The following is a 27,307-nucleotide window of genomic DNA, read 5'->3' on the forward strand; positions in this document are numbered from 1 at the left end:
CAGATATTATTCCTCTGTATTTTAAAGTAATTTATTTATTTTTTCATATTTTTGTAGATTCTGTTTTGTTGACTCAAGAATATTCGTTTATCCTTCTGTAGCTATAAGGGGTGTGGTTCCAACTCCACTTCCGGTGGTTGAATTAGTTGCCTGTGCACCACTTCTTTCGCAATATCCGTACCCTGGTTTGGTCTCGAATGCGATTGAAGATTCTTCCGAGTGGTCCATGCATACTAAACCTGGAAATAGTCGGTTTATATGAAGAAAGGTAAATACTTTACATTCTGACCACACCAATTAATGCATTTTCTTTTATTTCTACTTTGCTGTATGCTTTACAGTGTTTGCCCTGTAACTGCAAAGAGTAATCAAGGGAACCAAGGTTATAGCGGTAATCAAAAGAATGTAATCCAGGGACAAAGACCAGACATGGAAAACAGACATACACAACAAAGAACATAAAGTAACTAAAATCATACATACATAGTAACAAAAGTAAATGAGCAACTCGGACTCCACTAAAAACTGGGAGCATGGACCGGGTGCACCGGTAGGGTAAGCGTCCTCTGCTTTTCTAGAAACACCCGCCGAGTTGCTCATAAAAAGTCAAGTTTTGATTGAATGAAAAAGCCTTAATGACAGAACGTTTTTATTTGGGCATGCAAATTATTTCATTGTTTGTTATTTGATGTGAAACAAGAGAGCACAAGACAGGATACTTTGTTAAAGCCTCGCCTTATGTACAGTCTTTAAGGAGGCAGAACTAGGGTAAAGGATATAACTCATGAAATCAGTGATATGTTTGTATCATATTCAATTTCACCAAAGCCTCTCAAGCTTTCGTTTGAAGCAGAATAAAATGAATCCAAGTTAATTTGATGTTTACATAAAATAAATGTAAAATGCTGAATACAAACGTTCCAATGATTTTTAAGAGTTGTGTCCCTTACCTTAGGTCTAACTCCTTAAAACAGTCTAAAATATAGTCTATGTGGTTCAGTTGCGGTGATTAGCACTTAACTTCAATTTATTTTTTATTATTTTTTATAATGTACCAGCATGGTCGCTTACCCTATATAGGCCCTGTTATAATCATTACTAAGCCTTGGTGAATAACGGTTTATATATATGCATTGTGAAATAAGAGCTTCATAATTATAATTACAACAATTAACTTGTAAAACGACCAAGAAAAACAGTTTTTTTTTCGTTATGAATACATCATTTTGAATTTCGTAATTTTCATTTTTACTTCAAGTTTTTTTATATACGTAATATAACAGTGATTACCTGTGCCGCAGCCACAGTTTGTATATTCCGTCCCACTAAGGTGGCATGGGGAATGAAGGCGTAAGTGTGAGTGGATGCATCGATGGCTTGCAAATAGACTTCCAGAATTTCTGCAGCATCCGCCGGTACAATCGCTGTCTGTCTGACAGCTGTCAAAAATGAAACCCTGGAAAATTAATTGAAATTGTTAGAGCTTGAAAATAAAAAAGAAAGAGAAGATTCCAGACCCTCTGCAAATGCTGGTGTAGTGTGTTCATGAGTCACAACTGTGTGATCATTTTGGAGAAGGAAATCCCCAATAAGAGAGGACAAGATGAAATGGTTACACAAAGGTCAGAGAAGTAATGAAAGAGAAATTGGAAAACCGAAACTTAAATGTTAAAAGACGATTAATCCGTATTTTTTTCATGTAAAGACAAGTAACACTATTTCATTCAGCATCAGCAGTCAGATTGTGATCGTATTCATATATATATATATATATATATATATAAACGTCTGAATATGTTTAACATCACCAGAAGATGGTAAAATTTAAATTGAATATTTCGGATAACAGATATCCTTCCTCAGCATAAAACTCATAAAACTATATGAGCATAAAACTCACAAAACTTAACGAGCATAAAACTCAAAGTTCAAGATCAAAACAGATTCAGAACCTGAATAGCGTGCGCTGTGGGTGATTGTACCTTTATCAAAGGCTCACATAAGCAACTGATGAGGAGCCTGAATGAAAATAACAAAGAGGGTCTTTTAATCAAAGTTACAATTAACTGTGGAAGACAATTTAAAAAAATAAAAAGTTCAAATATAGTAGTACGGCGTATTGATGTATAGAAAGTAGTGCTGTACCAGCCTTAGATCCAAGACCTAAAAATGAATTATTTTTTCTCGTAAATTCCATCTGGAGAAGTTGTTTGCAATTTCTTCATCCAAAAGCTTTCCCGAGATACTCTTTTACGTTTTGACCAGTTTTTAGTATGTTCTATGATCGTCACAACAATGTTGTGGAGATCCTCCTGGGTGTGTCCGGCAGATCTAAGATGGCAACTCAGAGGGAGGTCTGGTTTGCATTTGTTTTATGCTCGTTATTATTGTAAATTTATTTCTAATTTAATTACTACATCAAATTCCAAATTTGTTGATTTATATTATATATTTTCAATTATATTTTTCACTTAACAAAACAATACCGCTCCTTTTTTTTATTTCGATTCCAATTTTTATCTAGCTTTTTACATCAAAAACAAAACGCTTTTCGTACTTAAGGTTAATTTGATTGAATTTGAAACATTATTTAGAAATAATTCAACATGACAATTTTGCACTGTTAGAAAGGGTGTCTACGTTTTATTTTTAAAGATTTTACAAACACAATTAATGTAAAAATCCTAATGATTGCGAGTGAATTGTCCGATTTTACACATCGATAAATTCTGGAAATTTTAAAGCAGTGTTTAACCCGAACAATTTCAACCCCAAAATATTTAAACTCTCAATCAGCATACAAGTGGTGTCACTCAACCGACAACGTGACATGCATGGATGTCAAATTCTTCTAAGATAGCCATTTTCTTCCAAATTATTGTTTTAAATATATGATATTGTAAATTAATTGGAATAAAGCATATAATAGAGGACGAAATTCTCATAACGTTAATCAATGCGAATGTAATCTTTGATCTTAGATGACACGAGAGTCCGATTTCAGTCTGAAGGAAGATAACCTACAATACCGAATAAAGAATATTGACTAGTTTCGTACTATTGTCTGTTTAAAGCTTACATCTTGCTTTTTTGTTGAATTATGAAGAAAAAAATCCTAGTTGTTGTAAAACTATTAATCATCCTTTGAAATATAAACATATTCAACATCGTCCTCTTACAGGTTACAATTTCCTGAAATTTCCGTTTTCCGGCCTTTCAATGGCTCTATCTTTTACAAATTTTATTTTTAAGTCTAAGTGTTTGAAAGAATCAGGCAAAATGGAGAAAAATCAGAACATGCATGTCTAAACCCCACCGATCTGACAATAAAATATCACTCAAGGATGCTTTCCCTATCTGAAAAGACCATTATTTGACCTCTTCATCATTGAACTTGCTCAGAAATTTTTCAATAAAATCTAAGAAAAATAAGGATTTTGACAAAGTTGTCTGCCCTTGAAATGTTCATTTTCAGTGCATTTTAATGACATTGTAACTCATTGGTCCAGTATGATATGGAAAATTTTGTCTGTATTCCTTGATTCTGCTGCAAATAGTCAAATCACACTATCAAAATTAAGGGGTTTTTTTTCTACCATGTTTCACATACTGCCTGATTCTTACAGGGACTGACACTTTTAAAACCGATTCTTGAATTCCATGAATATGTTTAATTACTTACCTTACATAATATTATGCAAGTTGAAAGTAATACTAAACAAAGTCTCATTTTTATTCTGTAGAGTATTAGTGGCAGTCTCTTGTTCCGAATACAGACTTTGTTTTATCTCTGTAGGGCGTCAATGACCTGGGAACTAACAGTTGGTGTATGGATAGGTAGGTAATCTCATGACGGAATAGATTATTTAAAAATGTACTTTTGCATTGTATGATTTGCATTCCATGGAGAGGGTTCGTTATAAAGATGAAATTAAAAAAAAATACAAAAAGGAAAAAGCAAAACAAAAAAAAACAAAACAAAACACTTCAACAACAACAACAAAAATGATACTAAGACGAAACAAAAAATCGAAATAAAAAATAAGCATACAAAGAAAGAAAAGAACAATACAAAATAAAACAAAGTTAATATAAAGAATGGTTACATAACTGCAAGATATGGCGTCGATTTCACAAAACGTCGTAAGTGTGAAATTGATCGTAACAATGACGATCAACTTTACTCTTACGACTTTTTGTGAATTCGACGCCTGGTGTTGTTCTATGCACATCTTCTCTCCATGCAATCTATAAAATATAAAGAAACACCAAGCTGTTTTAAATGAGATGGGTCCACAAGGTCTATTTACTTGACGAGTAAACTAAATAGCCTTAAACAAAATAAACAAAGTAAGTCCCATAAGTCTTAATATTTATCGAACCAAAATTGCGGTATAGCAGGAAAATGCACCACACAAAATAAGGCCTGTACTGTATTGCATTGTACATTGTGTACGGGAATTAAATATTGTAAAGTTAAGTTCTGCTAGGAAGAAAATACATGTAACTGATTACATCAAAGACAAGCTTTGACAAGAACAATCAAACTTCAGTCTCTGAGATAACAGAGATTGTATATTTGTATATCTACTCCCCACAGTATATTACATAACAGAGTAAGGAATGGCAAAACATATACAATGAACTAAAACTGACAGATTTCTAGACGGAGCTTTCGAGAGTGCAATAAGGGAGCATAACGCGTCCGGAATTATGTTACATGTACATGTAACAACCTTTCGTATATTTTTGTCTTCAAATTCAAGTAATATAGAAATACAAGAATGCGAGTACCTTTTTTTAAATGTGTGCAAAACAAATTGTAAAAGAATTTACTTCAAAAAAGAGATAACTCACAATACTAGTCACCAATAGTAGATTTACACCTGACAGATTTATTTTATGAACCTTTATCAATCAATTTAATAAAATCCATGGCACATAAAAAACTAGTGCACTCATGTACATGTATGTCACACTAAAGTTTCTGGTTGCAGGGGCGGATCCAGACACTTTAAAATGGAGGTGTGTCAGCCAGGTTCTTCATAAAAAAGTGAGTGCTAGGTCATTATTTGCCATTTTGGGTAAATTTTACACTTGAAAATGACCAATTTTCCAATAAAAAGGGGTGGGTGCTAAACCCCTGGATTCGCCACTGGGTTGCTTGGGCTTTCAAATAATTTTAAAGGGATTGTGATTCCTGCTTAATACCCAGAGGTCTCAGTACAATAATCGTTTATTGTATCCCACAAAATGTATTTCAGAAAAAAAGCACGTGAACATTAAAATATATCTAGTATATAAACAAGCTTAAAATAGAAGCAATCAAGTTCGACCTAGGGTTGAGATGATCGTAGGGGCACCAAATATTTAGAGGAGTATCAAGAAATGTGTGTGTGGGTGGAACAATCCTTCACATCAAAGAACATTTACAGTATATGAAATCATTTGCACCTGTAATGTGCATTTTTAACAAAACAGGTGTCAGTATATAATGTAATGTTGGGATACCAGTGTGCGTCTGTAGCGAAAATCTGATGCAAGTCGTTTCGGCCACACTACCGCCTGTGCCATAGTTATCTCGGCCACGGACATAGACACGAACCAAAGTCAAAAGGTTTTGGGTTGGCCCGCCTCCCTCCAGATTAAATTGAAACGTGTTTTAAACGTTTACATGTTACATTTTTATGCATTGAAAAGTAATGAGAGAGCAAAATAGATAAATCTGTCATTCAGCATTTTACACGATGACAAGTATAATTGGATAAATATTTGTTCGCCTTTTTCTTGTAGAAAAAGGAGTCTAGTTTAGGGCCCACATTTCCTGTACATGCGCCAGTCACTGCCTGACATGTAAAACTTGATTGCATCTTATAAAATTTCATTTTTTTACTTTAAAACACAGCAACAATAACACCCATGCAAGATCGACTGAAATTGATTTCTGGATTCCGACAATTGATTCAAAATACACAACAAAGATACTGAAACCTTGATATAGAATTTTTTATGTATTTTAATTAACAAGAATTCAGATGCTGAAACATGTTCTGCTGAAGGGTCAACAGTTGAGATCAGGTCTATCCTCTCACAAAACTGTCCTAGAACTGTCAGAAGAACAGTTCTATGGCAAATTTAATATAAGTTCTAGAGCCAGCTCTTCTGGCAGTTCTAGCAAAAGCGGCTCTACTGGTAGAGCTGTTCTCGTAGAGCTGGCTCTACTACTAGAATTGTTCCCGAAGAGCAGGCTTTGTAGGAACTATCAAAATAGCTTGCTCCTATTAGCCGAACTGTTCTCGTATAGCCGGTTCTGCTAGCAAAACTGTCAAAAGAGTGGGCTCTTGTGACAGTTCCCCTGAGAGGTTAGAACTGATCGCATCTGTAGCTGTTGTTAAATTTTATAAAGGCTAAGTTTTGTACTAATCACGTTTAGTAAATTCACAAACTCATGAAGATACAATTAAAGTACCAATCCATATAATTCAAAAAGCTGCCAATGATACTGTAGGTTTATCCCTGATTGTCCCACTTTTAAAAGTTGTCCCAAACAAAAAGTTCAACAGAAGGATGACGTTGCAGACCTAGCTACATATGTGTTGCATTAAACAGAACATACATAATTGTAGTATTTGTAAGTTATTTTTAGTATGTAATTTACTCTTAGTGCTTTATGTTTATGACTTAACTAGCGGTATAAATGTAAGATTGACATTACGAATAATAAATAATAAAGCTATTAAATACCGATAAAGTTGTATTTCTTGGTCAATACTATCAACAATTAAAAAACTAATGTTTATACAGCAAAATTACAATCAAAACAATTCCTGATTGTCCATCATTTGAAATTCCTGATTGTCCCACATACTTTAGTCCTATTCCTCATTGGACAACAAAAAATTGACCTGTTCAACCTGTAATTTTCAAACCAATGATCAGGAATACTCCTAATGTTAGAGGTGATTAATGGTACAGAATGTCCCACAAACAAACGATGTCTTTTCAGTCTTCATGTGCTATAATATTTTACGTAACTATGGTCTTTTCTGCATGCTGTTATGTCTTTTGGAAAAATCAATCTAGCATTCACCCCCATTGAAATCAACCGAATCAAGAAGGATAACTCTTACAAAGTGCCAATTTCATACAATCTACCGGTATATATAATTTTTAACAAAAAATATCATAAAGTGCAAAAACTGAATGATAAACTAATACTAATAATGTGGTTTGTAAATTTTCCAAATGAGAAATAACAGTGTATTTTTGTTTTGTTTTTTTCGACATGCATGGATCACCTACTGCCTGATTTTTATAAAGACTGCTATTTTAAGTACAACAGACTAACTAGGTACATTATACAATCTGGACATAATTTACTATCTACACGGTGTAAATGTAGCGGACTGGCTACTCTGCTAGAAATTTAAGACATAAGGGCTAACTTTTAGAAAGCAATTTAAGGTGTACAACCAAAATTATTCGGGAAACCTAACACATCTGAAATAAAAGCATATTAAGATAAGATGACTTTGAAACTGACACAACAACAACTACAAAAACAAAACATCTTGAAAGTACAATATCAATAACAAAAATCAATGGAGCAGGCCCCTTATCCCTTTAAGTAAAACCAGTTGGACCAATATGTGCCCTCTTACAGAATTTCTGGATCTGCCAATGCTTTTCTTGCTTTAGTTTAACTACTTTGGTGCATTGACTTTGAATGTTTTTTCAATGCAGATAAAGACTTGTATCCTAAACCACAAAGGCAGCATGCATAGCCTACTCTCCGTTTCCTCCTATGGTCTTTGGTATGTTCTCTCAAAGCATATTCATTGCAAAATATTTTGTCACAAAAACTGCATTTGCATGAGCCTTCTCTAAAGTGTGATTTTACACGGTTCTCCACAAGACCTTTTTGAACATATCCTTTGAAACAAATAAAGCATTCATACGGTCTAAGATTGGAATGTTTCGATTTAACATGAAATCTAAGCCCGCTAGGGCTTTTATACGTAGCTCCACATTTGTCACAGTTAAAAGGTTTTGAATCTGTATGTACCAATCTATGTGCTTTCAACTGATAATATGTATGGAAACATTTGCTACAAATTTCACACGAATAACATGGATCTTCTCTTTCTCCACGATGTATTGTACTAGTGTACCTTTTGTAGTGAAACTATTATCACAATCAGGACACTTGTGCCTCTTCTCACCAGTATGAATCCACATGTGATCCAGAAATGATGTTTTGTTTTTAAATCCTTTCCCACAATATTTACACAAATGGTTATTAAATCTGTGCTGTTCTAAATGGGATAATAGAAGTTGAGCCTTTTCAAAGGTTATTTCACAGATATTGCAAAACCAGTTATTACAGGCATCCTTATGAAATTCTTTAAGATGAGCTTGAAGATCAGTCATAGATTCAGATAATTCAACTTTGCTGCAAAATCGGCACTTGTACTGCTTTCGCACTTTATTTCTTGCCTTGAATTCTTTTTCTTCTTGTAATTTTTCTCTTCTAATAGGAACTCTAGCATGGGATTTCATATGTTTTTCAAATGATTTTCATTGTACGACTGTAATGCACATTGTGGGCATTTGTATTTAGGCCTGTGGGTCCTCTCATGCTTCTTAAAATCCTCTAACAAATAAAAACCCATTTCACATTCACTGCAAAAATGGCTTAGTAATGTTTTATGTGCTGTTTGTATCCATTTTCAGTGAGAAAATGTTTGAAACAATCTTTACAGATGAGCTGATTTTCATCAAGATGGTTCTCTACCATGTCCTTGTTCAAACTAGTTGTTTGATTAAACTGTTCTCCACATTGATCACACAATATGGTTTGTAAGTTATTTGTCACAGCCCTGAAAAATACCAAGAAACCTGTACATCAGAAACCTCAATTTTCATTATCATTCACCCAAACAAGTAATGGTTTAAAGTTCACATTTGCTCCATGCTTTGAGGGAGTGAAGGTGGACACAAAACACGGACGTGGGTTGACAATTATCAGCTTGACAGATGTTATTAAGCTCATTAAATTGAATTATCAATGTTTAAATCTGTAACCTGCATGTACATGTATAATGTACATTTACATGTGTGCACTGGCTAGTCTTACTGGATTTGTACCAATAAAAAATATATTGAGATACAAAAATACCAAACTTCTTTTACTGTACATGCTCATAAAATGTGCATGTTGCCAGTTGGGTGAGGAAATGCTTATTTCCAATGATAATTGATCATGAAAATCTGTCAGATAGAAGACAATATCCTGTTAAATTTGTTTGGTCCGGTCATATTAAGGCAAATTTTATAATGCAATACATGTAATTCATGATAATTGGTCGAATGTCTGTAAAAATGACTACTCCTCTGGAATTACCGTACTGTATTTCAGTATGTAAGCATCAGTGCTTAGAACTACAGGAGATCATGCACCATTTATTTCCCACACAGATATTTGGTCTGAAAATGTTCTATTATAACATAATATCTGTCTACCTCACACAGATATTTGGTCTGAAAATGTTCTATTATAACATAATATCTGTCTACTATTTCCCTCCTGGATCAGCTGCACTTTACATACATGAGTTATTGTCTTTTTTAGACAGTTGCTAAAACCTTGAAGAAATAGATTATGCAAAGTATGAAAACTTCCCAGAACATTTCATTTTATAAATTAGTTGAAATAATGAATATGTCAATATTCTTTTATGTGTAAAATAATTGAATATAGGAGTGCAATGATATACTGTACCATGATTTATTGCCGTATTTTGCCTGATGGTATGATACATAATATGAGTGAGGCTGCTCACCATACTGACCATATTGACTTCTTTTAAGAATGTAAAAAATGTGCTGTATCAATTATTCAAACAGTAAAGTTGATTTGATTTCTATAGAATTATGAAAATTAATTTTTAAAAATCAGATTTTTGTCAAAATTTAAAGAAAATTTGGCTGACACATTTTCAATATCATATGTTCATCTAGAAATAAAAAAGTTTCCCATTACCCTTAATGAAAATTTTCAATTAAAATGTCCATACTTTTTGTACCAGTGACCATGTAAAAGTAATAGCCATTTGAATATGAATAACAAGCTTCCCTGAGCGAAGCATGATACAACACCAGTGATTGAACCCTGAACAATTGGGGCAAGTGTGGACACATTATTGGTTTTTGACATACTTAACATTTTCAAGGCAGTCGATGCCTGAAGGCATTGCTCAGCCAGGCTGAACAAACCCTTCTGGCATCGTCAATCACATGATTTTTATAGAAATCCAATAGTTAACATAGATTTTCAGTAAATTCACTACATTGAAATCATATAATAAATTATTCCAGGGATTGAATTTAAGGGGAAATACTCGCTAAATGCAAGTTGAAATTCAATTTTGCTAGTAGAAACTATTTCCACTTGCTAAAATTTGCTAGTGGAATTCTGTATGTAATATAGTTAAAGTCCAGAAATAGCCTAAAAACTTAAATTTAGCAAGTGTAAATTTTCAGTACTTGCTAAATTTAGCTAGTGGAAAAAATTCTGAAATTCAATCCCTGTATTCCCAAGGAAGCTTGCATTTCAAAGCAGAAAAATACCAGAAGTAAATAATGCTGATGTCAGTGATGACACCCCAAATAATGATGGATGACATGAACAACTTAATATACATGAAAGAGGTCTTCCCCATATTTTCCTACCCTGAGCTAACACTGGTCCAAGAACCAAATTAGGTCCTGAAAAAGGCAACATAGACTTTTTCCAGTTGGTTTCTACCTGACAACCTGATGCAGTTTATAATAGAAAAAAAACTGACAGTTATGCAAAAATGCTAATTGAATTCCACCCTGATCAAAACAAATCAACTTGAAATGAAAGCTTTTTTTAGGTCTTACCTGCCTTAAAGGTTTTGGTGTCAAGCTAGACATTGAATCTTACTGGTCTAAAGATTGTCTAATAACCCCAAATTTTTCATCTGCGATGTCAAGGGACAGATTTATGCAGATCATGAGATATCTCCACTTCGTTGACCCACATCAACATGTACCACAGAGAGAGGAAGGCAATTATCACCCAATATTCAAAGTAAGATATACAATGTATCATGGATGCCTTCAAGGTACAAATGAGAGTCCAATATATTCCTAATCGTCAAGTCATGATTGATGAATGCATGGTACCATACAAAGGCAGGGTATCATTTAAAAAAGTCACTTGCTGAATCTGACACCAGATATATGTCTAAATGTGAGATTTATCAGGGCAAGCAAGCATTAGCCCACAGAATTGTAGTAGTAGCATGTCTGGGGAGAGCTGAGTTGTCTAGACAAGGATACCAAGTTTAGATGAATAACCTACATAACCTGAACTGTTTACAAATTTGTTTCACAATTAAGATATTGCTGCTTGTGGAACAGTACAGCTAAACAGAAGATGTTTGCCAAAGGACATACTGACAACAAACCCAGTTGGTATAACACAGAGAGGAGACAGCCAGTTCAGACAAAAGGTGGCCATTGCTGTGACGGTATGGAAAGACAAGAAGAATGTGTCAGTTATCAATTGACAATGCCATGACAGAAGTCAATTGATTTATCAGAAATAATGAATACACATTTCGGTACTTTTGAAAACTAAAATCGAATAAAAATTGCATTTTCAAAAAACATTTTAAAAATCACTTAATGAGCCAAAAAACATTTTAAAGATCATTTAATTAGCCATCATATCATTATGTAAATGTGTACAAATTATCAGCTAGAAATATCACATAATAATGTAGAAATTGGCGAAAGAGTTACTGTACATTTTGTTGTATATGGGTATGGGGAAAAGTTGGTACGGGTACAGGTTACACATTACGGTATGTACCATATCATTTGTGGTTCAGACGTGACAGTTGCAGCCATAGTGTATAATATATGTGTGCTTCCCAGTTCATCATTAACTTTTAACAAATATGGACAAAAATTTCACCACAAATTTTCATTTGACTACACAGTTAGTTCAGACAAATCTACATATCAGATAATCAAGAATAATTAAAAGGCATAGAATCCTCTACATATGAGAAAGTTTCATTAAATGTATGTAAAATTATACGGTTGTATTATCAACTTGGTTCTGTATACTTATGGACAATTCGATCCAAAGACATTTCAGACCATGAAAACCAATAATTCTTTATGAATGCCGGACATTTTTGCCAACAGACATATCAGACCATGACAATTAGTATAATGCTTTAGGGCAATATATCATTACAAAATTTACCATACCTGAAGGTATAACATATAAAATAAGAGCTGACAAAAAAATTTGTTTTTGTAAATGTTTCTTCAGGAGCGTTAAAAAGTTTCACCTTCATCATATTATCAAAAACTGGCATGACTTTTGCTGTGTAGTTTTTATCAATATTCTGCAGAGAGTGCTGAAATAAACTATAATGCAAGTTGAAATACTTGCTACATACTAAAGGTAAATTGTATTCAAATCGACATGCTGGGCAGTAGAAGGATAATATCACATTGTCAAGAGACTCCTAAGCAAAGGCCAGGCTAAGTTGTTTATACTGTACATGTATGATGTATTGTCATGAACTTTGGCTTTGTCAAAGTCTTAAACTGAGGTTTCAGGATATATATGTTATAAATATGTACCAACCAAGATAACGTACTCGGTAACTTTTTTGCAGTTCCTCGGGTTCATGCTTTTACGCATATTAAGATAATCATGCACAACGTGAAATTGTTTCTAGTGAGATCGATTCGGAAAGGGGAGTGGAACGCCTCAACTTTGAAGAAATAACCATTTCGTACCTTCTGTATATTGTATTTTTAACGACAGTCAAAATTGATTTACAGAAAGTGGCTGGTCTATGGTCAGGCGCGTAGATAGACGAAAGCTCGAAAGCCCGAGCTTGTACATCATTTGGCAAAAAAAATGAAATAAAATGAAATAAAATAAAGAGAGACAGGGAAAAAAGAAGAGGAGGTGGTAATTTATAAATGGCGTAGGTTTCTATGTTGTTTCTTGATTTACTATGTCCTATGAGCGCAAAGGTTCCTACTCCCATCGACTACCACAGCAGGGTTCTTTAACGTGCGAGGAACGTGACATCTTTCCCAACAAGGTGCACCACTATGGTTTGCGTTAGGGTTTTCCGTATTATAGCCTGACGACCCCAGCATGTAACACGCCACGGGTACCCCTTTTCACCACCTGAGGCACACAAATCAGTTCCTCTGTTGGTAGAGCGCCCTAGCCCCCGCTAGGTTTCTGAGCACAATTTAGTCGCCTTTTACGACAAGCTTAGTGCTGCTGCGAGCCTAATATTCTTTAGACATCCGGACCCGCACGGGGTTCAAGACAGATTGATTGTGTCTGAAAAAAAATGGCATACACTGTATACGCTGTGTGGACCTGTGTCGTTTCAAAAAGGGCTTTCACATTAATAGTAATGAATAGAGATGGTGGTTTTCAGGGCAAAAAGTCAGCCAATATAAAAATTGGACCCCTAAGAGGTCAAATATCAAAGTTACCCATTTGCTAGTACTTTATGCCACATATAAAATACAGATTCAAGGTCATTATAGCAGATGAAGATCAAACCTAATAGAGGAACACATATAGACTAAGGTGTACTATTGCAAACCGATCGAGTAGCAATCAACTATTGAAAATTTAACTGATTTCAAGACATGGATGGGTTTTCCATAACGATCTGAATGCAATCATGACTTCAAAACTTGATATATAGGCTACTCTTTATTTATCAGACTTCTTCCAAAATATTTGCAGGAATATGTTGCATAAATAGGTTTTTTTTACCAAACCTTAACAATCAAGTTAACTATGGAACCTAAGTCTAATTACAATTATTTCCAAGACCACTGTAAGGAACAAAGAGTAATCAACATAAAACAAATGACACTAAAAAAAGAACACAAAACAATCAAAATAATACGTACAAAGCAACAAATGAAATGAGCAATTGGGACTCCGCTAGAAACTGGGAACATGAACCAGGTGCACCGGTAGGGTAAGCGTCCTCTGCTTTTCGAGAGAGACTCGTCGAGTTGCTCATAACAATTCAAGTCCAGGGTAGACGAAAGAGAAAAGGAAAGCTATGGCACACTTAACTAATCGGTTTTTCTGGTGCAGATAGACAAACCGTAAAGACCTACGAGTTCATGATGACGACCATAAAACTACTTCAATTTTCTAGCAACATAATCCTGTTCTAGAAGGCTTAGCCTAATTGTAAAAGAAGTCTATAGCGCGGTACAAAAAGTCTGCGTAATTGCAGCAAGCCATGGCATAACGTATGAATTATGATATGAAAACTATACGAAGGTTCTGAAGGGATTGCATTAAAACAAATTAGTGTTTTGCAAATTTAAATTGTCTCGTGTTCAATACAAAATACAACTTATCAAATTGGGGAGGACAATTTCTTCATTTGAGATTTATCCTTGTCACGGTCACTGCTGGTATTATAAAAAAAAAAATCGCAAAATTCTCACAGAAAAGCCCTTTTCATCATAATTTTTTGGCAGTTTCCAGGGTATAAAACGCTCAATCACCAGGAGCATTGGGGGCTTCGCTCCCTGTCCCTCACTGGGGCATTGAGCGGTCCCCTAGACCCCTTGTCGAATTTGGACTTTCACCTCAAAGAATGTATGGCTACGTCCCAGGCCCCTGATGGTTTTTTACTAAAAATTAATAAACATTTCACCCATATATATCGAAAGATTTAATTTCGTTTTGTTCACTATAGACTAGATTTCAATCGATATTCAGTCGAGATTAAAAGCATTTTCATCCGTGTACGAGTATTGTTAATAAAATATAATATTATTGCTGTTTGTGCGTTGCGATTCTAAGCAGTTACTAGTATGCATAAGATCGTACCAGAAAGACATGTAGGACACCTACCTTTCGCCACAGTGTCCGTACGCCAACTTGCGTTATCGAAACCAGGTCCAAAAAAAATCTTTGGTCCTTTTCACAAAAAAATCGTAAGTGTAAAATTAGTCGTAAGTTATGACGCCACAATACTTTGATTCACTATGACGTCATAACTTATTAACAATTATTTTTTGTTAAAAGGACCACTGAACCGGGCTCGTTCAGGACAGTGACTAATGAGATCTAAAAACTGACGTCTTGTTGACAGGTACTTGGGGTCGGAAGATAACGTAAACTTATAGAAGGATCTGAAAAATTCCCATCTATGGCAACACCGCCTGCACAAAGTCCAGCGCCCTAGACCACTCGGCTAGATCGATCCTACGAGGAGGAATGACCAGGCCAGCAAAGGCTATATTTTTATATAGCCTAGCTGGCCGAGCGGTCTAGGGCGCTGGACTTTGTGCAGGCGGTGTTGCCATAGATATCACAGCGGTACGAGTTCGAGTTCCGCGGAGGAAACGACCAAAAATTTGCATCGCAGATTTTTAAAGGGGGAGGGTTGTGGTCAAGCTAAAGTACTTGACCCTACCACATTTTTGCGCCTGTCCTAAGTCAGGAATTTCATCCAGATCCATTCTCTAATACAGTGACACTTGTCTAAACATACAAGAAATCACTTTCATACCGAAGGGTTTGTTTTGTTCAAGCACATATTCAGTTTACAAAGTTTAAAAAATGTATGCATGCAATGAAATAAAATGCTCTGCAAGATGCAGTCTGATATGACTACACAGGTTTGACACAACATCAATTTCTGACAGAGAGTGGTCAATGGCCATCATACCATTAAATATTTTCAAAATGGAAATTTATCTCAATGCAATATGGACTAAAGTTAAAGATCTTAATACATAGTTATATACATGTATATTCAGCATATCAAATAAAACAAAAAAATGCAAACACTTTTAGTATGGACCTTCTGGACCTCAAACCTAGATGAATAAGGAAGTAAAAAATAAAAATTGATACTTGTCAAGTAATAAGCACTGTATACACAATTTTACAAAATGTTCATTTTTGGCTCCTTTAAGACCCTAATTCCTAATCACTTTAAATGGCAACACAGTAATTTTTGCCATTCGCATAAAAATGTTTTGCACAGACAAATCAAAATCCTCTATCAATTCATATCTGTGCTATACTTTAACTGTTTTGGTGCACTGACTTGGAATGTTTTTTCAATGCAGACAACGAATTATATCCTACACCACAAAGGGAGCAGGCATAGCGTACTCTCCTTTTCCTTCTATGGTCCTTGGTATGTTCTTTCAAGGCATATTCATTACAAAATATTTTGTCACATAAACTGCATTTGCATGAGCCCTCTCTAAAGTGTGATTTTACATGCTTCTCAACGAGGGATTTTTGTACATATCCTTTAAAACAAATGAAGCATTCATATGGCCGTATGTCTGTATGTTTCAATTTTACATGAAATCCAAGCCCACTATCACTTTTATAAGTAGCTTCACATTTGTCACACTTAAATGGTTTTGAATCTGTATGTACTAGTTTATGTCTTTTTAACTGATGGTAATAATAGAAATTTTTGCTACAAATTTCACAAGAATAACAGGGATCTTCTCTTTCTCCACGATGTATCTTTTCATGCAAATCTCGGTATAATTTTGATGCAAATTTTTTGAAACAATACTGACAATCAAATGGCTTTAATCCTGGACTTTTATGTCTAGCCAAATGCATTCTCAAGCTTCGTTTAGAAGAAAAGCCTTTTTTACATTTAGAACAACGGTAAGGTTTTTCTTCTAAATGAATCACCATATGTCTATTAAGCCTGGACTTTTCTTTGCAACAGTAGAAACAAATACTACATTGATATGGAAGTTCGCCAGTGTGGATTCTTTGGTGAACGACTAGTGTACCTTTGGTAGCGAAACTATTATCACAATCAGGACACTTGTGCCTCTTCTCACCAGTATGAATCCACATGTGATCCAGAAACAATGTTTTGCATTTAAATCCTTTCCCACAATATTTACACAAATGGTTGTTTAACTTGTGTTTTTGTAAATGGGATAATAGAAACTGATCCTTTCCAAAACTTTTTTCACAGATCTTGCAGTACCAATTATTACTGGCATCCTTGTGAAATTCTTTAAGATGTGCTTGATGATCAGTCATAGAATTAGATATTTTGAGTTCAATGCAAAATCGGCACTTGTATTGCTTTGGCACTTTATTTTTTTCCTTCAATTCTTTTTCTGCTTGTAGTTTTTCCCTTCTTATGAGAGCTTTGGCATGGGATTTCATATGTTTTTCAATGATTTTTTCATTGTATGACTGTAATGCACATTGTGGGCATTTGAATTTAGGCCTGTGGGTCCTCTCATGCTTCTTTAAATCCCCTAACCAATGAAAACCCATTTCACATTCACTGCAAAAATGGCTTAGTAAGTGTTGCTTTATATGGCGCTTATATCCGTCTTCTGTGAGAAAATGCTTGAAACAATCTTTACAAATAAGCTGACTTTCATCAAAATGGTTTGTTACCATGTGCTTTTTCAAACTAGTTGTTTGGTTAAATTGTTCCCCACATTGATCACACAATATAGTTGGCCTATTATTTGTCAAAGCCCTGAAAAATACCATGAAATACATACATGTACATGTAAATACTTATATGAATTTACAATGTTTCTTTTGAGCTGAAAAGATCAGAAACCTCAATTTTTTCATTAAGAACTGGAAGTTAGCCGAAAGTGCTGGCTATTGGTTTATCTTTTCTGTACATATACTTAAGAGGAAGTATCACTCAGTTCATGAAAGCCATTTTAACAGTCCTTGAACTGATCCATGTAACGATTTGACGGATCGATGACCGTTGACTGATTGATTGCTGACGGATCAATGACCAATGACTGGTGACCGATCTGATCACAGTTTTATTATGTTAAATGTTAAAAGGGATTGGTTTAACGGATCGATGACTGACCGGAAACTAATCGTTGATCAATGACCGATTGCAATTTTTGTTGCAGGGATCGGTTCAGGTACTGTATACTGTTTAGTTGGCTGAGTGGTCTAAAGTGTTTCAGAATGAAAAAGCTGGTCATAACACATGACAACATTTTTCTTGGGGAATTTTTAGCTACAGAATAATTAAATAGTCATTTTAATGCATACTGTGACATATATACGATGTACAATACAGAGAATTTAAACTCATTGTGCAATCATTTAGAGCTTTGAATGTAATCTGATGTAGCAGCTTTAGCTTTTATCACTTATAAAGAGGGTCTATTCAAAACAGTTGTATATCTGGTTTATCTCACAGGCTAGTAGTGCAAATACATTGTAGAGTGTCATTTTTCAAGCCAAACTGAATTAACTGTGTATATATTTTTTATCATTGAAAAGGCTCTTCCAGAATCAGATTTCGAGTTTGGTAAAATAAATATGGCTTTGGCCAGTCTAGCAAGCACACTAAATCTGTTACTGCAGTTATCATATCTTCCACTAATCCCATTTTCACGAAAAATAGTTCAATGTCATTTGCTAATTCACAAGATTTGGAGTATTTGCAAAGGATTTTTTGCCCTTTAGAACAACTTTCATCATTGGAAGTAGCAGGTCCTTATACAGAACCTTTCCATCTTGATAAAATGTTCCCAAGTGAATGTTTAAACATTTCATTCTAAAAACCTGATTTGCTTTAATTACTATAAAAACACACCCGTGTTAATAACCTGTCATTGTCAGCTGTTGTCCAGAGGAATATTTTTTGTTTACATAATCAATTAGTGCTGATCTGATGAAAAAGTCTGAGATTCTCGAATGATTTTGATTTTTCTAAAATCCAGCACAATTCTGGGAGATTTCGGGTGATAACGGGGGTTTGTGGGACCCGAGTAGGAGGTATGGTCCTTGCGGGAGATGGGGCAATTTCGTGGGAGGCTCCAGCCAAATTACAGAGGCTTGGAAGGTATGGGTGTTTGACACAGATGTCTTAGTACAGAAGGGGTTCAAATCCCACTGAGGGAGCAACCAAATTAACATTGCAAATTTGCAACCTTGTATCAATGTCAGAGTTGGTGTGTAGATGATTTTATATATAAGGTCCAAACAATATTAACACTGCCAAATTTACAAATCAAAAGCAAATTTGACAGTTCTTACATCTTTGGGGACTTCTCAGACTCAGGCCCTTAGATGCTTATATTACATGTACTTGTATGTCATCTCCCCTGTATCAATCCTGATCCAATGGAGCAGTGAAGCGAATAGAGTCACACTCTGAGACATTACATTTGTGTATATTATACACATACTGCCTGTAGTAGAGGGTGTTACGCTGTAGTATCACACGGGACGAAGTTGAGGTTGATATATTTACAGAGTGTGATACAATGCGCAACACCCTCTACTACAGGCAGTATGTGTTATACTGTACTGAATACAAGAGAGTGATATAATGTGATGTTGAGGATGATTTATCCTAGCGAGGGTGATATATTGATCCACCGATCACAGTGGAAAAATGTGGGGGCGGGGCAAGTAAGGATGTGCAGGGAATAGAATAAAATATATGTAACTCACCATCCATTACCCAATCAGAATTCAAGATTTTTGTATGAAGTATAATATATACATATATCTATATTCTCTAAAACCACATTAGGTATAGAGAAACATACACTGAAAAAAAAATAAGTAGAATCTATGACAAAATAGAATAACATGTTAGCTACATCAGTCATCAGTACATATACCAAAGGGGATTTTAAGTTTGCTATAAACTACACCTATTCTCATTATATTAAAATATGTACCAAACAAGAAAACATACTCGGTAATTTTTTTGCAGTTCCTAAGATTCATGACTATACGTTTATTTTCTCTTGCTAAGAAAATCACGAACGTCAAGGTTTCCACGCTTTCTAACAAGTGCGTTCCATTCGGAAAGGGGAATGGAACGAAGACTTTGAAAAATTAACCACTTCGTACCTTCTGTACATCGTCCTACAGCAAAAGTATTTTTTTAGTAGTTTTAGAGCTTCAGTTTGTATTATTTCAAAAACTAAATTAGAATATGAAGATAATGAAGAAAAAAACGAGACAACAACAACATGGACTGGTTATTAATAATATCAATTTAATAATCTATTTTCGTGATATAAAATTATATGACGTTAGAAGTGTTTTTTTTTTAAATGTTTTTACAAATTGTATTTGTTTGCGTTACTTTTAGATAAACACATGTAAGTGCACGTACTCGTACTTTTAAATGCTAAAACACAGATACATGCATATCTTAATTTTTTTGTAAAAAATATATAAAATAAAATAATCAGTCGCTTTTGATCGCTTGATCTTTGTTTGGTACATTTTTATTTCAGGATTCAGACAAAAAATTATTAGTTTTGAAGAAATTGACGAGATTGATGACAAAACTAGTAATTTTAATATGGGGCAGGCATTGCCTAAATCAGCGAGCACCGTGAATTTAACCATACATGCACCGTCTGTGTGAGACCCGTAAAAATAATAAAGGACTTTATAAAGAGGGGGAAGATCGACCCGGATGAAAATTTTTGCTTCGCAAGTGCAATATTTTTAGTTTTATTTAAGCAGCCAGCAAAATCAATATTTCTATTTGAAAAGCTGTCTTGTTAATTATAATGGTTTTTTTTTCAATAAATGAATAACTTGAAATTTTTGTTCACCACAGCGGAGACACATGTACGTACACCCACGTGTTTTCCGAACTTTTTAAAAACATCATATTCACTTCTATTAATATTAAGTAAAAAATAGAGAAAGGCTCAAAACTATCAGAAAAGATGAGCTTATTTTTACTGAAACGTAATCTTTACCCATGTATTTTTATTTTTGTGGTTTGAGGAAGCGATGAATTTTCTCGGTAAGGACAGTCACTTTTTGTTACTTCCGGGACATTACTTTTTTTTCGTTAGTTTATTGAGGAACCTTATGGGAAAGTTAGATTTCGCGGTGCTCGCTATTATGATAAAATTATTTTAAGTCTTAAAAAAATCAATATTTCCATTAACCAGCGTAAGAACGTACTATGATTTCTTGGCAATAAATAAATGAATGAATGAACCAATCAATCAATCAATCAAAATGTATTCATTCATTCATTCATTCATTCATTCATTCAATTGATGAACAGTACATTTAATTAATTAATGAATTACTGCAATACTGTATCTATACCAGAGTTTACCAGTAGTGCAACAAAAGATCTAGAAAATTTCGAAAATTTGAGAAAAGACCACTTCAGTGATTCCGTTTTTGTTCCATGTTCGTTACTTTTTTTCCTGCACCATATAGTTCTTAGGTCAGCAAGTTTATATAAACTTAAGAAGCATCTGCAATGAATTAGAAATAAAAATAATCAACAACCACAGATAAGCTAAATAATGAGAAGCTGGAAATAAAGAAGAACGTTATTGAAGATATTAAATAGAATAATACAGATACCATCAATAGCATACGTACACTTTGATCGATCTCATTAATCAAAGGTGAAGATACTTTACCAGATTTCAAGGAGTCATCAAACACAAATGGTAAGGTGATTAGTTGTCTCTTTAATGCTATAGTCTCCATGTTTCCATATTAAAATTTGGAATATACGTGTACTTGTAGTTGAGCTAGTTGCCTTGTGACTGTTCTCTTCACAGAGTGTCATTTTTTTGATTAGTTGTTAAGGTAATATTGTAATCAATTGTGAATGTATGTTATGCAAACTTCTACCAAGTTGAGAGACAGTCGCAATAATATCAATCGAAGAAAAAAAACTTAATTACTAAAAGTTTGTTATGGTGAAGAAGCAGAACTCTAATGGTTGTTTATCAGCAGAAGGTAAGCTTTTGTGCAATTCGTATTTTATAGAGATTGGCTAGTTCTTGCTCAATATCCAAGACCAAAGGTGCTTGCTCCCACTATCAAATGTGCAGCCCGACTAATATATATTAACACGAATTTATATACTGTTTGCGCTGCATATTTTATAGTGGGAGAAAGGAGACCAAGGTAAGGGAGTTCTCAACTCTATATAGTTAATGTAAATGTAGCAGATCTACCAAATTAACGAAAATGATAAACAGAATTGAAAAAAAGTTTGGCTAAGTTTTAATTACGATGTATGTTAATAGATCTTCATACTTACGGCAAAATACTGGTATGTCAATATTATTTTTTAACCTTTTCCATGCGGGAGGAATTCCAAATTTAATAATCTTTAATCTCTAGACCTCTTATTGATTTCGGTTTATTCTGTTTATCTCACCTTACATATCCTCTTCGTGCCCGCTTTCACTTAAGGTCCTGCTACAGTCTCCACTTGTGTCTATCATTGACTGCCATTCTTGCTGACGCCCAACTACTAATGCCAGTTAAGGTTGACAAAATTACGACGAACCAAAAGTTAATTAGCGCAATTATTTTTGTATATAATTGTGGTCAAGAATATCCTGTTTGTGTAATCCCCTGTGTGGCTGAGGGTGCAATAGTAGTCAAGGGAGCCAAAATTCTATCGGAAATCAAAAGAATATAATTCAGGGACAAAAGACCAGACAAGGAAAACAGACTAACACAACAAAGAACAAAAACAAACAAAAAATACAAAGTAACAAAAGTAAATGGGCAACTCGGACCCCAATAAGAACTAGGAGCATAGACCAGCTGCAAAAAATAAATTTTTGTAATAAAATTTTGTTTTGGAATGAATTCCACTGTATGCACATACATCAAAAGAATACACTAAAACTAACACGTGGCATTTCAATTGCACCTGAAAAAAACGATGAACTCCCAGTAAAGCCAGGTGTCAACAATGGTTTAACAGTTGTTTGATTTGGTAACAATGTTATTGATGCAGAAGCCATAAAATTTAACAATACATCAAAATAAGCAATATCTATTTTATTTTTACTTGAGGACTTCAATTATTAATTTTTCAAATTTAACACAAGTTGATCTTAAATACTTTTCATGACGCAACAATTTTCCCTTTGGATTAAGTATGAGAATTTCTTAAGCCTACAATAAACCTATACTTCAAAGTTTAAGTGTTGAAAGTCAATTAAAATGCTGCTTCAAAAGTTATTGGAAGAAGAGACTAATCCTAATTTATACTTTTTTATATACATTTGTATATGTAGGTGGAAATTGTCTTTGGGTTTTATAATACTTCGTCTAACAATGATACTAAAAGTGAATGTATGAAAGAGTAATCAAGGGAATCAAGGTTCTAGCGGAAATCAAAAGAATGTAATCCAGGAACAAAGACCAGACATGGAAAACAGACATACACAACAAAGAACATAAAGTAACTAAAATCATACATACAAAGTAACAAAAGCAAATGAGCAACTCGGACACCACTAAAAACTGGGAGCATGGACCAGGTGCACCGGCAGGGTAAGCGTCCTCTGCTTTTCTAGAAACACCCGCCGAGTTGCTAATAAAAACATAAAAACATGAATGAATTGGACAAGTGCTACTTAATGTCACTATCGTTGATCAATCACTTATCTAGCTTGTTTTTCATCTAAACTCTCCAGAGGAAATTGAACGATAACAAACTAGCAGATAGTTTTGGCCGAAACACTCAATTGATGCCAAAGTCAGGCAGAATAATCACAGAAACTGTATCCATTTAACTATTTATCACAAAATGCATATTTAAAGAAGAAACTTGTGGTTTCAATATCAAAGATTAAATATAATTTGAAATCAAGATGTTAATTTAAAAGAAATGCTTGAAATTAAATTTAATGAAAAAAGATTATAGAATAATCCAGAATCATGGTTAGATATGAACTAAATACTTTTTTTTTTCATTTTTGCGTTTAAATCAAACTAATGATATAGAAGTGAGTTTGGACATACGGATTAAATATTTCGACCGACTTTTTAGTTTATCGCTTCCATAGACATCTCGGAAATAGCCAGAAAAAGAACTTGAAAGCTCCCCAATATATTTTATTTTGGAAATTATGCTTTTTTTATTCGGCATTTCAATCCATCAAATGAATGTGAATTGACACAATCACTATGCATGCACTTTATCCACGGCAGTGACCTTTTTATTTCGTTTAAATGTGCATTAGGCGGGGCGTGGCAGACGTTTTGCTTTCCTTAAAATTTACAAGAATGGGTTTTCAACAATAAAGAAACATGTCAAATCAATGTTAGCGCCATTCAAAGTTATCAAAGCAAGTAAATACACCTATTTCTTTATTATGTGGGCTTACAACCAAGAACTGCATTAAATTATTGTTCAACCGCTCTGCTCGGTGTCATGCCCCTCTTATTTCAAATCTTTGATCCGCTCCTGACTAAAATTTATATACATGTATTTGCCTTATCTTGTACTATTTCAGTAGTTGTTTCATAGCTCCATTACCCTTACATATCTCCTTCGAAGTTTGTTTAGCTGAGGGAAATGTTGGACCCTGGATGGATATTACTATACTATTAGGTTCAAACCAATCCACTGGCAAGGATCCTTGGAATCTATCCAATCTTGGGGCTTCATCGGTTACATGTATGAAAATAGATACAGAATTAAAATTCGGGTTCTTCTCTCGCCCCGTGCGGCTTCGAAAAACAAACAATAGGCCCGCAGCAGCGCTTAGCTTGTCTTGAGAGGCGACTAAATAGTGCTCAAAACCCTGGACTGGGGCTAGGGCGCTTTGAGCCCCAGAGCAACTGGGTTGTGTGGAATGGGGTACCCCTGGCGTGTTACATGCTGGGGTTGTCAGGCTATAATACGGAAAACCTGACCGCAAACCATAGTGGTGCGCTGTGTTGGGAAAGATGCCACGTTCCTCGCAAGTTAAAGAACCCTTCTGTAGTATTCTTCCGGAGTAGGAACCATAGGGAGGCTCAATTGCCCGACCCTACCCACCTCTCCCTCTTTCCAGTTACAATCGAAATTTTACGATCCCAATATCATTGAGTCTCATCCTATTTTTCATATCGTCATTTCATGTTCATTTTATCATCCTTTTCATGTTCATCGCCTGAATATAGCTGAAATATTGCTGCCCTGGCGTTAAATCCAATACAATCAATCAATCAATTAATCATTCAATCGGTTCCTTCTCTCCCACAAATAATAACGACCGCATAATGCCTATGCTTCTTTTTATATTGACTATGTTTCAATACATAATTACAAGCTTATCGGGATATTTTGTAATGAAAAAAAAAGATCGCATATATGATCTAAACGGCTATTCTTTAATTTTAGCTTATATAGTTTCTATGGCCTTTTTATCCTATCAATTCTGTATGAAATGTGCTGAAACTTTGAATCAGCAATAAATTGATTTCTTGTGATTTCTATGTAAAACGCTCTTAATTACTTGTAATTCATTTTCATTGTCACAATTTTCCTCTTGTCCATTTGCAACAAAATCATATTTGTATGTATAAAGCGAATCCTACGATGAATCTACCAATGTATTTCCAATGTATTAGATTTGGCTAGGTCACTCAATCAAAAAGTAATCAAGGGGACGAAGATTCAAGCAGAAATAAAAAGAATATAAATTCAATGATAAATAATAGACAGGAAAAAACAATAAAGAACAAGAAATACACAAATTAACAAGGGAACAAAACTAAATGAGCAACTCGGACTCCCCTTAAGGTAGTAGACCTAGGGTAAGGGACACAACTCTTACAAATCATTGGAACGTTTGTATTCACCATTTTATACCAACATCATGTAAGCATCAAAGTAATCTGAACTGATATCATTCTGTTTCAAAGGGAAGCTTGAAAGACTTGAAAATTGCATATGAGACAAACACACACTGATTTGATTTGTTATGTCCCTTACCCCAGGTCTACCTCCTTAAAAGAGGGAGCATAGACCAAGTGCTCCGGTAGGTTAAATGTTCTCTGCTTTTCTAGAAACACTCTCCTAGTTGCTCCTGAAAGGTCACATGCGAGGTAGATGAACGTTTAGCAAAAGTTACATTTCAACACATTTAGTCTTCTGTGGAGAAAAGTATCCTGGTCTCGGAATCATGGCACAACATGTAAATAAAAGAATTAATGAATGAGTGAGACAGGTAATGCTTTGACCAAGATTCGTTGATCAATCTTTTATCTTGATTGTTTGATATTTCAACTCTTCAAAATAGATTGAATAAGAACAAACTTGCAGATAGTTTTCGCTGAAACACTTAATTGATGTTCAATTCAGACATAATAATTACAGGGCAAGACTACCATTGCATTAAGTTAGGCTCTTATGATAAATCATACTCACGTAAACAAAAATAAATTACCTTTAATGCAAAATGCGCTTTTATAAAACGCTCAAGGATATGCAAAGTTTGAAATCCTTGAAATATAAGTGGATAGCCATCTTGCAGAACTCTCTTGTCTGAAGGAAGAACATAGTCAGACTTTATTGATTTTCACCGATAGCTTCCGATCGGCTCGTGACGTCACTAAGTCGGTTTGGTACTGATACAAGTACTGCAAATAATATAATGTAAACAAGAATATTCCGTAAATATTTCTACGATCCTGTTTATTTAATCACCAAGATATGACTTGTCAAACTTACGACTGCACGAATGATAAAAGAGAAGTGTTCGAAAAGTTATTTTTTTACCAGCAACACGAACATTCTTCGGAAGTCATGGAAGTAGCCATAAGATTTTCTTTACAAATACTGGCCATCTGGCTGCAAATCCGTCGTCAATGATGTCTGACATTTGATTACATGTTGTGCCTCAATCTCTTCTTCTATTTATTTGTGGTTGAATTTATAGGGGGAAAGTCCCAAATTTGGATTTCTTCGGACATCGTAATCAATCACCTATTTACTTTCACTTTACAAACCGACTTCGTGACGTCACAGTTCAACCGATCATGGTGGCACCCATAGGCGCGGGAAATTCAAATTTCCTAATAATAAATCTCGATTAATTAATTAAGGAAAGGAAATTGTTTTTGTTTCAATTTAATTTTCATGAATATATTACAGATTAGTTTCGATATTTATGACTTGCACAATAACATGGTCTTCTCCTTTAAAGAAACTGTTTTAATAAGACTATTTATCACAAGAAACACACTGAAGACAGAAGCTTGTGATCTCAATTTCAACAAATGAAAATATTTTGAAATCAAAATGTTAATTAAAAATTAATTCTTTTTTCTTTAAATTAATAAACGAAAGATATGAGAGTAATACCATAGACGATGGTGAGATATCAACATTATTTTGTTTTTGCGTTTAATTATGACTTAAGATACAGAATAAGTATATCGTGTAAGCTGATATTT

The 27,307-nt window shown here is 34.4% G+C and overlaps 2 protein-coding genes and 1 long non-coding RNA gene across 5 annotated transcripts; all 3 read right to left on the minus strand.

Moving 5' to 3' along the window:
• Positions 1-15: 15 nt before the first annotated feature.
• On the minus strand, positions 16-3,839 carry LOC148621331 (uncharacterized). Its single transcript, XM_088575517.1, has 3 exons — positions 3,683-3,839; positions 1,291-1,456; positions 16-239 (listed from the first exon to the last, which is right to left on the minus strand). Exons 1-3 carry the CDS (start codon positions 3,728-3,730, stop codon positions 88-90), a joined length of 366 nt encoding a protein of 121 aa, XP_088431643.1. The 5' UTR covers positions 3,731-3,839; the 3' UTR covers positions 16-87.
• A 2,902-nt stretch (positions 3,840-6,741) lies between these two features.
• On the minus strand, positions 6,742-15,327 carry LOC148621332 (uncharacterized). Of its 3 annotated transcripts, none has more exons than XR_015921151.1 (2): positions 12,708-15,327; positions 6,742-8,879 (listed from the first exon to the last, which is right to left on the minus strand). It is a non-coding gene; the product is annotated as an uncharacterized LOC148621332 (long non-coding RNA). The 3 variants fall into 3 exon arrangements; XR_015921150.1 differs by having other exon boundaries at positions 7,837-8,879; positions 12,695-15,327; XR_015921149.1 differs by lacking the exon at positions 12,708-15,327 and adding an exon at positions 11,903-12,672 and having other exon boundaries at positions 7,837-8,879.
• Positions 15,328-15,852: 525 nt separating this feature from the next.
• On the minus strand, positions 15,853-19,930 carry LOC148621333 (uncharacterized). The gene is made up of 2 exons (XM_088575512.1): positions 19,815-19,930; positions 15,853-17,603 (listed from the first exon to the last, which is right to left on the minus strand). Exons 1-2 carry the CDS (start codon positions 19,844-19,846, stop codon positions 16,151-16,153), a joined length of 1,485 nt encoding a protein of 494 aa, XP_088431638.1. The 5' UTR covers positions 19,847-19,930; the 3' UTR covers positions 15,853-16,150.
• Between the last annotated feature and the right edge of the window lie 7,377 nt (positions 19,931-27,307).

The sequence above is a fragment of the Perna viridis genome, chromosome 3 (genome assembly GCF_037379345.1).
Source record: "Perna viridis isolate PV_CMFRI_1.1 ecotype Kerala chromosome 3, ASM3737934v1, whole genome shotgun sequence".
Classification (NCBI taxonomy): domain Eukaryota; kingdom Metazoa; phylum Mollusca; class Bivalvia; order Mytilida; family Mytilidae; genus Perna; species Perna viridis.

Bases quoted from the DNA above. Each gene is read 5' to 3' on its own strand.
- LOC148621331 (XM_088575517.1), bottom strand. From the start codon at position 3,730: ATGAGACTTTGTTTAGTATTACTTTCAACTTGCATAATATTATGTAAG. The intron at 1,457-3,682 runs GTAAGTAATTAA...TTAATTTTCCAG, and splicing joins CTTGCATAATATTATGTAAG to GGTTTCATTTTTGACAGCTG. The intron at 240-1,290 runs GTAATCACTGTT...GACTATTTCCAG, and splicing joins AAACTGTGGCTGCGGCACAG to GTTTAGTATGCATGGACCAC.
- LOC148621333 (XM_088575512.1), bottom strand. From the start codon at position 19,846: ATGAATCTTAGGAACTGCAAAAAAATTACCGA. The intron at 17,604-19,814 runs GTATGTTTTCTT...GGTATTTTTCAG, and splicing joins AACTGCAAAAAAATTACCGA to GGCTTTGACAAATAATAGGC.